The sequence below is a fragment of the Leuresthes tenuis genome, unplaced genomic scaffold (genome assembly GCF_036924035.1).
Source record: "Leuresthes tenuis unplaced genomic scaffold, fLeuTen1.0.hap1 SCAF_11, whole genome shotgun sequence".
Lineage (NCBI taxonomy): Eukaryota > Metazoa > Chordata > Actinopteri > Atheriniformes > Atherinopsidae > Leuresthes > Leuresthes tenuis.
This window is the reverse complement of record NW_027325365.1, coordinates 14521118-14533750: the sequence shown is the minus strand read 5'-3', so window position 1 is coordinate 14533750 and position 12633 is coordinate 14521118. Positions and strand designations below refer to the sequence as shown.

General features: G+C 39.2%; 1 protein-coding gene across 2 annotated transcripts in view; it reads right to left on the bottom strand.

The window, feature by feature from the left end:
* Positions 1 to 12263, bottom strand: part of pcdh11 (protocadherin 11) — a 120774-nt gene extending 108511 nt beyond the window's left edge. For both annotated transcript variants that reach the window (XM_072395622.1, XM_072395623.1), the window contains exons 1-2: positions 11529 to 12263; positions 5541 to 6121 (exon numbers count right to left, since the gene is read on the bottom strand). In XM_072395622.1, the coding sequence (XP_072251723.1) occupies positions 5541 to 6080 (540 nt within the window). In that variant the 5' untranslated portion in view covers positions 6081 to 6121; positions 11529 to 12263. The remainder of the gene's footprint in view (positions 1 to 5540; positions 6122 to 11528) is intronic.
* Between the last annotated feature and the right edge of the window lie 370 nt (positions 12264 to 12633).

Sequence of the window (12633 nt, the reverse complement as noted above, 5' to 3'; positions counted from 1 at the left end):
ATAAGCTTCATGCTGCACGTAATGTTGGAAGAGATTACTCTGTCTAGGCACAGCTATCAAATGAGATTAAGATATGTACATTCTCGTTATTCAAGGGAGGACCATTTAAACCAAATTGTGAGCACAAGAGCCTGCCGTATATTTCAAAATGTAGAGCTGTTTTTGTGCCAACAGCGTTGTAGCCGACACAAGGAAACGTGCAGCTGCAGCATGTAAATTATTGTGTACTCTGAAAAATTGCTTGCAGAGGAAATGTTGTCAACACGTCAGTGATTGACAGAACTACTTAAAACAGCCAACACTGCAGCAGTGATCTTTCAGACCTCATTTTGTGATCCCTTTGGCAAGATAAAGTCATATAGGGATAAGCAGACATGGCATATAAAATGTAGGATCTGTCACATGGCTAAAATCTCGACATGCACTGCAAAAATGATTTCTCTTAACTGAAAGGTTGAGAAAGGTTCTGGGGGCTGTGTTGTGATCCACTTCGTCATGCATACAGAGCTCCCCAATCCTCAATTGTTTGACTACTTTATAGAATTGGCACAGTAGCTCAGTATCCGCGCGCTGATATTAGACAAACCATGGTGGTAATAGTAGGATGTCGAGTTAACATGCGTCAAAGGGAATGCTGCATGATGATTTATGAGCTAGCGGTTCCTCCATGCTTTTGTCTTGGTTTGAGACAATTTTACAACTGACAAGGCAACTCTCACTGCATTTCAATAAGTTGAAGAGAGCTTTCTCTCCAGCTGTGCATTTTCCTGAATGCAGAATTAGCCTGGTGGATTGTGATAAGATCTAGGGCAGGCTAAGAAAAGGCCAAGTACCAACATGAGTCACTCACCAGGAACCTTAGGGCTGAACGAAAAGGACAAAGCTCGCTAAATGACTAAGTGCACTCATTATACCTTTTCTCATTTTTCAACTACATATGTACTGTATGTGCTTGCCTTGTTGAACTTTGATGAGTTCCTTTTCAGCCCACAGAGCCACAGGTCTCAATGAGAGCTGTAGATGTGGGGTACGTGCAATCTAATGAGAGTTGACTAATTCAAAGGAAAATAATTGAGGGAAAATAACAGAAGAAGAGATGCCAGATTATGAGGAATGACATATATTGGGAGAACTCTGTGTTCTAACGGTGATGCCCATGGATGGGAGTACCGCTTTATATTGCAGACTTTTTGCTCTCCTTCTCAATCTCTTCCATCTTTGTTTTATTCCTATCTGTCTCACACTTTTGCTGCTGGCTGTGATACCATGCACATAATTAAGATAAAAGAACTTGGGAATTGTTTGTTTCCTTTTGTCAACCCTAATAAGAGAATAATGTGTAAGCATAGGATGCTAATGAGAATGAAGATATGCTTAACAGTGATTTTTCTGCCCCAAAATTAGATGCCTATGGGCAGCAGGCTATGAATTAGTTAAAGTTTACAAAGCACTTGAATAAATTTAGCATCCTCATATCATTTGGGGAATTAAATTGGTTCAACTTAGATATGGAGTACCAGCAAAAAGACAATTCCATCCACTTAAAAATCAAAATTATACTTCAGGAAGACCAAGTAGATTGGCTGGTGAAAATAGCGTGGGCTAAGGTTAAGGAGGTTCAGGGTTAATGAGTTCACTTCCTCATCGTGTTTACCAGGGATGCGCAGCCCAGCCAGTGAAATAACGATCATTTAAAAACCATGATTTAAGAAATATGATCACTTTGAATTTGCCGACAGATTCTGATATAAAATTCTCAAAATGCATATATCACTGGAAAAAAGAATGGAACCAATGTTTGTGAAAAGCCAACAGTGGAATCTTATTTTCTCCTATTTATGGGAGAATCTCCAACCAGCCACATGTGTGATTACTTTCCTTGTCTCTTCTTTTTTGTGGACAACTCTTCGCAATTAAAGTGACATAACACTAATGGCAGAGTTCCACTCAAAGCGTGATTACCAATCATTAAGTGTGGTGCCACAATACTGTGCAGGACAAATGACGCCTTGTTCGTCTTAGCTTTGAAAAGGTGAACAAAGAGGAGCTCCTGTGTTTCTTTTTTTCTTTCCGTATGTTGACAACACAAACAAGTTACATGTGGAGTGACCGATCACTAAATATGACTGACTGCGCTTCACAATAGTAGCAATTTTAGAGCCATGCCTTGAACAACACAAAAAAACCTGGACAAACTATCACTCTGAGCGAGCTTCTGGAACAAATCTCAGAGGACCATACACAGATAGACCACGGGTGGTTTAGCAGCCAAGAGCTATTCTAGGAATTGCTTGTACAGTGCTTCACCACTAAACCTCTGACTTTCTCCTGCACTTATGAAATAAACAATACAAAAAGTTGAAAATGTCTCTGGCTCCTTTAAGGCTTTTTGCGTTTTATATAGAACCTGGGACCCGAGAAAATTAATCTTGGATACAATGAGAATATAATGAGAAGAACTGAATCAGTGACACAAACCCACGGATACGACTGTGTCCGAGACAAAAAGGTTTTAGAGAGCTATATATATATATTCTGAAAAGGGCAAAGAAAATGATTGCAGATGATCATTCTAATGAGCAGAACATTTGGTTGGTGATTTTCCAGGCATGAACAATTCAGGACATTGCACTGGAGAGGTCTTGGCAGCAGGGACTCTTTAAAAATGCAAACTGGTAGGCAATACAGACACAGACACCAATGCTTTTGTTCATTTCATCACAGCGTTGAGTTAATCTGAGAATACAAGGTGGACTTGTCAAATCTGTCTCGCACCGTGATCTCAGATACAGTAACCTTTTGGTGTTTGTTATGTTTAGGGTTTCCTTCAGAGGACTTGCACCTCTTTAATTATACTTTATTTGTATGAGCTCGTTTCATCTCCAAAACACAAAGCATAAAGTGTAGTCTAGACTGTAACTGAAGAATTAATCATATCATTTTACAAATCTGAATTTAAGGCTAACTCTATTAGGTAACAGAAAATATTGCACTGCAGTGTGAAAGAGCATCAATTAGATGATGAAAAAGCTTTTCCTAGTCTTGCATGAGGCATCTATTAGCATAATACAATTCATCCCTTTGCACTTGCTTTAATCTACTACAGTATGCTCAGTACATGTAACCTGTAGCTGGAAATTGGACAAGGAGTATATGCTGTGTATGCACTCTCTACAGCATGGTTTTTACCTTATTACTGTACATGGTGAAAACTCACTTTTTCTTCAAACCTCTCATAATAAAAGGAGGCGTATGGAAATACGAATGGCTGATATGAAATATGTTTGGCTTTGCAACATATTCCACTTTATGAAAAAGTAGGTCATATATTTAATGCTAGTCTATATTAATTTCCTTTATTGATACAGGGCAGTGATACACAACTAAAGTGCTATACTAGGTTATTAGACCAAGCTAATGCAGAGTGTGAATCATAGCACACACAATCCCCTAAACTGGCAAAGAAAAATAATGTAAGCAGTCACTAATTAAAAACAGCAAATTAATCAGACTTTATATAGACAGGTGGCATGCTGCAGGCCAAGCAGTGAGGCAGAGCCTAATCAATTACATGTGTGTTGAATATTCTACTTGCACTGAAGACAGTCATCTATTGAATTATTTAAGAAATAGACAATTCGGTTTATACTTTCCATTCAATTTTTTTTTTCTTATTGTGTTACAAGAACATAATGACTTTTTTTCTATCAAATATATGGCTGTGGGATTGCTCTTTGCTTTTATCCCCAAAAGCCATTTAAAGTTATTTATTTTATTAAATCCTTAAAGCAGACAGATAACTGAAACGCTGTTTTCCAGTAACACAAGACTTCAGACTCTTATCTATCACGACCAATTTCTGTAACCCATTCACTATTTAATTAATTTGAACCAAATAGCTTGACGTATAGACAAAGACATCGCAGACAATCAACATGACCCATTCTCAACTCCAGTCTTGCTGCAGATCTTTGAGAATCTTCAAATGAAATGCCATCTTTAAATACTTCAATTTACAGGTCGGGAAATAAGTAAAAGGAGTACATTAAGTAAAAAGGAGTACACACAGCGGTCCTAAAATATCGACGATGACAACCCAGTGAAGGGAATGGGACAAATATATATTATCTTCTGAATAAAGCCCTCTAATTCTTCATATGCATCAGGAGAAATTTAAGTCAACCTTAATTTGACAGAGTCATAGGAGTCTGGTCTCCCAACAAATGGACTTACAACTAGGTGTGAGTAAGGACCCTATTTGTTCGAAGGACAGGGATCTATCAAAGTCTGACTGTCACAATATGTTTGTGGAAGTGTATCATGACACCATTAACTACCATTCAATTATTATTCACCTTTATTAATGAAAGAAGGAGGCATCCTCCCTGCAGTCAACATAGAAAGACCACTCTAAAAGCAAGACATGTAATAGTCTGCAATGTAACAAAGGAAACTAGGAGCAACTAAAAGCCTCTCTTACACTGGCTAATGTTAATGTTCAGGAGCCAAACATTTATTGTAGGGCTGCCAGACAAAAGCCAGCTGTCTCCAATAAGAACATTGTCCACCTGTCTGCAGTTTACAATATGTCAGGCTGGATGGTTGTTGGAGACCTTTTTTGAAATGGATGACTTTTATCATTTTTTATTTTTCATTTATATGAGGAGTGTTATGGCTTGCGAGAGGAAAACATTGCATTCCAGCAAAATAACCACACCCCACCAGTGAAACATGGTGGCGTTAGTGTCATTATTTGGGCTGAGCTGTTTTTTTCTGGGCCAGCACAGCTTGCCATCGTTGACAGAATATTAAATTCTGAATGCAAGATATCTGTATGAGGGAAATTTCTAGAAAAAAAGTGGCAAAAATAAGCAGAACAACCCCAAGCATGTAAGCTGTTTTTCCCAGAAGAACTATTGAAGAACAATATGTACTTTTGGTTTAGTCAAATAACTGGATTTTGATGCAAACAGATTGTGAAATAAAATCCACCAACATATGAGAGTCGAAGCTATTATAAACACTGATTGAAGATAATACGGCATAAGGAGGCCATACTAGACACTAGAGAGAGATGACCACATGCATGTGCCATTAACATTGGATGTTTATTCTTAATAGATAATTGATGAAGAGTACTATTTCTATTACAACTCTCTAAGTGGGATCTCTATATCCTTTGTAAGAGCTTGGATGAAAATCTGACGACACATACTCGAAACAGTTAGAATAATAGTGTTAGACTCAAAACCAAATCATTAATTCAAAATGAATAAAATATCCAGAAACAGGTTTGAAACACTAGGAACAGTTTCTTGTCTAAAGTTGGATTGTAATTATATGCTTTTATGGTCATAAGAGTCCTCCTTCAAAATGTCAGTTTAAATACACAAATATTACTTTTTTAACACAATTAACAACACAGCAACGCCAGGATTAGTTGGAGAAATGGAAATCAAATAAAGGCTTCACAAAATAAGCATTTGTACATTTTTTCTTTTCTTTGTACATATTGGAGATGGAATAGAATGAATATTTACCTTGACTAGCTCGTAATGTTGGATCCCATTGATCCCTACATCAGGGTCAAACGCTGATGGCACTGGGTATCGGGTGTTGATGGCCGTGTTCTCTGGGATCGAGATGTTTATAACAGTGGACTGGAAAAGGGGTGCGTTGTCATTCACATCCTCAATCAGGAAACGGATCTTGACCAATCTAAAGATCTCATCGGGAAGCACTGCCACCTCAATCTCATAATAGCAGCGTTTCTCAGTGAAGACCCCGGAGCACAGCTTCTCCCGGTCGATTCTGTGATTGGTGGTAAAGATCTCCCCTGTGTTGGCCTCAACCCTCACCAAAGGCACGTCACCTGTCTTATACACAGGCTTGAACTGCAGCGGAGAGGAAAGCCTGATGTTCGGGTCAAGGTTAAGGTCCAGGTCCCTGCGCAGATTCCCAATACGGACATTCTCTGGCTGCTCCTCCTTCACTATGTAGTCCCTCTCCTGGGCCTTGCATATTAAGACTACACAGGTGAGCAAGACCACCAGCGCTAGCGACTGACTTGCTAAGTCCATACTCAAGATCAGATGGGAGCTTCACTTCTACTGCAGCAATTCTGTAAGAAGAAGGAGACGAGAGAAAGAAAAGAAAAGAGAAAGAGAGAACACACAATGTCAATGCAGAAAATAACAATACATTCAAGTTCCACTGTAATTAGTACATTTAGCTGGAATGGAGAGATTTGAACTTGACCTCTTCATCTTCACTTGTAATAAGCCAACATCTTTCCCATGGCTTTGAGACCAAATTAATGACGGTTTCATACAATTAACCTTCCATAGAGCAAGGAGACACGTAAAGGTTAGTAGGTCACACTTTCCATCAATCCGTTTAATCGCTGTAATGAACTGTTTCATATTTTTATTGAGAAATACGAATGCTGTTGAGTTCACTGTTGCATCATATGCTTATTCACAAACTACCATGGATGAAACAAAGACACAAAGAAGAAAAAAAAACGCTGCAATATCTGAATCAGTCTGAGTCAAAATGGTGCAGTAGTCTCTCTAACTCTACATCCAGATTTCAGCTAATTTGGAGGAAGCAAAGCTGATCCTTAACTGTTGGTGCTTTCATGCAAGAACACACACACTTGCAGTTGTACTGCTTGACAGCAGCTATTAATGGAGAGCCTCATTTGCTCTGTTTGCTCTGAATGTAAACAATTGAGCTCTCAAATATTTCATGAACGCCCATGTGTGTAAACTAGAACAGTATGATAAGAGCACTGTTGAGAGTAGCAGCAGTGGAAGGAGAAAACAGTGTGAGATTCTTCATTGTGTGAGCCACCATCAGTCAAATTAGGGACGTCTAATTGTAACTTCTCTATATCGCGACAGATGCTCTTCTCTCTTGCATCAAATGTAAAAGTACCCAGTTGGCTGTTTGCATGTAAAGATAAAACCCGAAGATGAGTTTTCCATGACTGATCATTATTCATTGAAATGTTTTCTGATGGGGAGGTCCAGTTCATTTCAAGCTGTTGTTCTACAAATTTTTTTGACTGTTTCATATGTGTAAATGCTTGCCACAGGGCAGGTTTGCCAACTGCCAAAACCAAAGTAGGTCATTGGAACACAATGAAGGAGTCATGCAATAACTTCACTGATAGTAGATTAAAAACAAAAAAGAGACAAAGACATTGACTGTTTTCTCCCCTTTAATTAATAGGTTATTGGAGAGTTACTTTGTGTGGTTTGCCAACTGACATTTTGACTTATTTATTCATCTAACCCATTATCAGACATGTTTAACAGATTTATTCCTTAATTTCCACCACAATCACACAGGTCAAACAGGTTTGGCCACACGGGCATTAATGAGCATTTGGCAGCTGAACTAATGTAATTATAAAATTGCATTTGTGTTCAGTGAAACCGTATATCACGAGTCAAGTATCGTTGGGGTGTTTCAAATCGCATCAGGATAAAGCCACCAATGCACAGGTACATGCATATTTACCTGACATAATAACGCTGGCTACATGAATTTCAGCACAATTGACTTCACAGCTAATTTCATTACTCATTTCCCGCTGTGTTTTAAAGTCCAACAACCCCCTTCAGAGCTTATTAACTGCATATGACTTTCCTCAAGATATTGGTTTGTATTAATAAGGCAGCTGCCTTGAAATCAAACATCCGTTTCCATCAAAGAACAGTAAAGTGTGTGTGACAGCGTTCTTGGAAGCGATTTACAGCTGGTGCTGTAACATGCATACATATCTGCAGTAACAAGGGATCACAAATTGCTTTTTGGGAATCATGATATTTCTTACTTTTTGAAATTTCTATCTATCTACATAAGTCAAACAGTATCCTAAAAAGGTATGACTACCTAAACTGCACGACAGGGGTCCTCTAAATTGGCAGGGCAACAGCGTTCATGGCAATTGAAGTTCTCGGCTGGCTGACAAAGGGGAATTGATTAAAAATAAAAATTTCATTAGGCTGGTTTTGAATCTGCAACAATTGCAAGGCATTCATGAAACATGCAAAGACAGACTTCACACATCTCATAAAGCAATCACATGAGACTCATTATAGAACCGTTGGACAAAAAAAGCACGGCCAGCACTGATCAGTTTGGGAATTTTTTTCATCCCACAAAAAGGAGCACAGACAGTGTTAAGCTTTCACGTCAAAATATTGATCATATATATCCTATTAGTAACAGTGACACACTTTCTGAGAGTGAGCAGCCAATGCTTTCCTGTGCTGATCGCCGAGCAGACCAAGGCTGAGCTCTCACAACGCATAATGAAGTTTAAATTACATCCTTAAATGGGATGTGATTCGCTGAAGTGAAAACACAGAAAAGATCAAAGGATGATCTAGATTTCCTCTCCCTTGTAAGTGACAATAATGTTCTGCAGGATGAAGGGGTGTAGTGTGGGTTTTTTACACACAGGGAACATGCAGGAGTACAAATGTAGTGAAAAAGACAACCTTGCAGTTACAATGTGATGTCGGGGAACTAAATTGAACTATTATGTCAGATATGCATAGACATGGTATGTATGTAGCTATTTCTTGTCCAGTACTCAAACTCAAATGCTAAAGTTAGATATTTAACAGGTGAGCGGTACTTCTTGCTCTTGAACATATTATGGTCAAAACACATTCACTCTCTGTATTCTATTATCTTGATGGAGGCTCTTAACTCTGTGCCATGGTTTTCTAACATTTGCACTTCTGTTTGCTTGCCACAATGCTATACAAACCTGTCAATGAGGGATAAACTAGGTGAGGGAGGGAATTGTGCTGCGGGGGAAAAAAGTAACAGGGGGAGGATTCTAGTTGTCACTCAGTGTCTCCTTTGCTTACATTTCACTAGTCTCCTGAAATGCTATTTTGAGCCCCAAACAGCAGGTTGAATCTAGTAGGCAAACTCAAACCTCCCTCTTGGGAGTGATAAGGAGCTGGCCATCCTTAGATCACTTTCCATGACAGTGTGATGGATGGGTCTTCCTGGTGTTTGCATCTGCTGAAAGTAGCGGAGGCATACAGCTACAATCACCCTCTACCTTTACCCCTAAAGATGGCCCAAACTAGAAACTGTAATCTTGGTATTGTTGAGGCTAAGGCTCAAGAAGCTTGGAGTCCTTCAAATGTTTTTACTGTTGTATCTAATAACATTGTCTGTGGATCCAAGGAGATTTCCAACGAGAGGGCAGCAGTTGATGCAATACTTTTCATTGTCTTGTCTCTCTCTTTTTTTTTAACAGCTTTAAGGATCATGACAGTCTGACAAACCCAGTTTATGTCATGATCAGACAGTTCTGTTTCAGTTCACAAAGCGAAAACAGTTCTCTCCTACGGTGGAGGAATAAAAGTTGATTTCTCTTGGAAATCTTCAACAGCAACTCTAGGACCAAAGTCAATCTGCAATGTGGAATATTGATGGTAGCACTGACGTTGTTTATAGTAAAGCGTGGGGAAAAGCAAACTTAATGATGTTCAAATAGCATCCTATTATTTGCGGTGCAACACTGTTCTCTACTCTAACAGTACTGTTTAGCTAAAAAAGCAAGTGTGTGTTCAAACTTAAGTCGCCTTCATAATTCTTCGATCAAATTGGATTGTGAAGAGTTACACTACTTGGGTAATTAAATGGCCGCTGCACAACATTTCTTATCCTCCTCCATTAACAAAACGACAAGCTAATCTTCAATGTGGTAATATGAACCTCAAGAGGGCAGTCCACACCTGCAAATGTAATCCAACAGCTAAACGTATGTATAAACACTTCGTCATAGCGTCACATCATTTTACTGAGTATAGCGGACTTTCAAATCAAAGATTCTTCATGAAAATGTGACAAAATCCTAAATCACGGACTAACTGCTAGAGAAATTATACAAAAATACAAAAAAAATAAATAAAAAAGAATTTCAAATACTTAAAATAAAATCAACAGTAGGAGAATCTGAAACAATTTGTACCATAATTAAATACTAAACCAGAAATTTCTGTTTTGATGACATTGGTAAGACACTAACCCAATCTATTAGAGTATCTTTATATAATTCACAGTATTCAAATTCAAAGGGGAAATTGTGTTGCCACTTGTAGACATAGATTCTTAGATCAGTTCAAGAGGACAAGCTTATGGTGGGTGGTTGTATTCACTATATTGTCTTTTAATGGTAACTCAATGGGCAAAATATGGTGAATATCAGAAATCTATTCAGAACATTTTAAATGGTCTCAGACTATGTATCAACTTTTAAATGAGTTTTAGTGACTGTCAAAGGGCAACAGTGAAAATATAAGATACTCTGGAAGATAAAAACTAGCAGCAAAGCAGAAAGATAACGTCTTTGACACTTGGGAAGCATCCCTAAGACCTCTAATAGGTACTCTCTGGACTCTTCAAACATAAATTACAAATATTTTTTCCCTGGAAGTCAATGACCCCCAAAGTCACCTCTCAGCCATCAGAATCAGATTGATTCAAGGTGTGCCAACTCATAATTAGATATGTTTGACCACAATACGTTGCTCTACAGCGAACTATGTTTTTTTTTTCTGTACCAACTGGGATCATATAAAATGTGGCTGTGAATGAGCAAATGGTTTTATTGCTTTTGGCAAATCAACAAAAAACTCAGCTTCCACAGTCAGCTTTCAAATATTCGGTTCACCTTTAGGAAGTTCACATTATCGTTTGATTTCATGCTCCGACATATGCTGAGTTCGACAGGCTTCGCAAACAAGCCAAATGGTATTATAGAGCGTATTGAGCGGGTATATTGGTAATAGAGAAAAAAAAAAACTCAACCAACTGTGGCGTTGATCATCATTTAGCTGGCATTTACACGGACTATTTTAACGACTCTTCTTATCAGCAATCGATTGTGTGCATGTAAAGCTACATATATTTTTTCCACAGTCGGAGAACCACCAGAGTTACAGCCCTTGGGGTCTGTGACAGGTGAAACGCTCAAGCAAGGGTGCGCTATCGGCGCGCACCCACGCAAGCTGCTGAAAAACCGGTCTGAAAAGTCCCTGCAGTTTGATGCTCTCATAAAGATGGCCTGTCTATGTAGCCATCAGAGGAATGAAAAACCAAATAACCCCCAAACTCCTGACCAAACATTAACACGAAAATCACTCTCATAATGCGACAACTCAGCTTCATTTTACGACGCACTGTTTAAAGTCTATTTAGATCGGGTAGCAGCTCCAGGAAAATCCACGGAACATTTGACTGACCCACTGTCGCAGCAGAATGATTCATTTTACCTTAGTCTATCTTGACATGTTTACCCATTGTATGTTGTTGTCTGTGATTGTAAATAGAAAACAGGTCCACGTCGATATTGGGACATTAAATTGATCCTACGGAGCACATAAGCTATAAGGCTTAATGAGACAGAACGGCCGCGTGCATGGCCAGAGAACGCTAAAGTAATACATTTGATCAAATCAGAGAAGTCATAATAAAAAAGAAAATCTCACCTTCTGTGCTTGGATATGGTGGAAAATCAACCGTCAGTACCGTCGCGAAGAGACATCACTGATTTACAAAAAAGAAGTGCCATGAATTAATCTGAAGTGGAGAATTTGGGGAGAGAGGATCCTTATCAGAATCGGCAGCAAAAAGGCAAACGAAGTAGAATAACAATGTTACCTACTATAAAACTTATCCGTGAGCTAAAAATACAAAATAAAAATATCAATGTGGTCCTTGCGTACGAAAGAAAAAGGAAAGGCAAGCACAGCGATCAAGTTTGTATGAAAAGGACGCTGTAATTCCTCTTCGAATGTCTTAGGCTCGCAATCCCAAAGGCGGAGAAACGCTGTGATCCAAGGTTGTTTTACGTAAACTTTGTGTCCCTTGCCTATATTTGCTTCACAATTTCACCAGCTGAAAACGCTGGATTGTCACTTGCACGTGCGTCAAACGCCTCTTGGCCAGGGCGCAAAACTTCAATCCAAGAGGGGTGGGGGGGTGGGGGTTAAAAAAAAAAAGCAAGACTTCTGATGAATAACAAAAAGCTTGAACCTAAGTTATCTTAAAAACCACTTGTTTTTACTGATTTAAGGTAGTGCACGCTCCCAAAACTCTTAAATGAGGGAGGCAGGGAGCGCATCTTCCCCCGGTGGAGTTGGATCAAAGTGTGCCTCAGTGCAGCATCACTTACAGGAGCCGGGATAGGCGGTTCACCGTATCTGTCTGCTAAGCTGTAGATGTCTCAGTAGTATTGTATGAACTCAGTTCCTCAATACTGCCCACCTCTCTTCCTCTCGCTCTCCCTCCGTCTGACATCATGGCGGAAGGAGGAGCCAGTCAGAGATTTAAGAGCTTCGGTCCTCTTAAAGCCGCACTGCGTTGGAGAGATGCTTGCACGGAGATGTACAGTAGGTAGGCTATATGTCGGGCTGTATGAGGACCACAGATGCCTCTGCTGTTTGCAGTAGCTACCTTACTCCAGAAATCTGCCTGAAAGCAAGAGGGGGGCACTGTTCTCTTTTGTATCGAGCTTCGTTTCAGCTTTTTATTTCCAGTAAGGTTCTACTGTAACTTTAGCGTTTCCAAATAATGAAAAGGTTCCAACTCTCT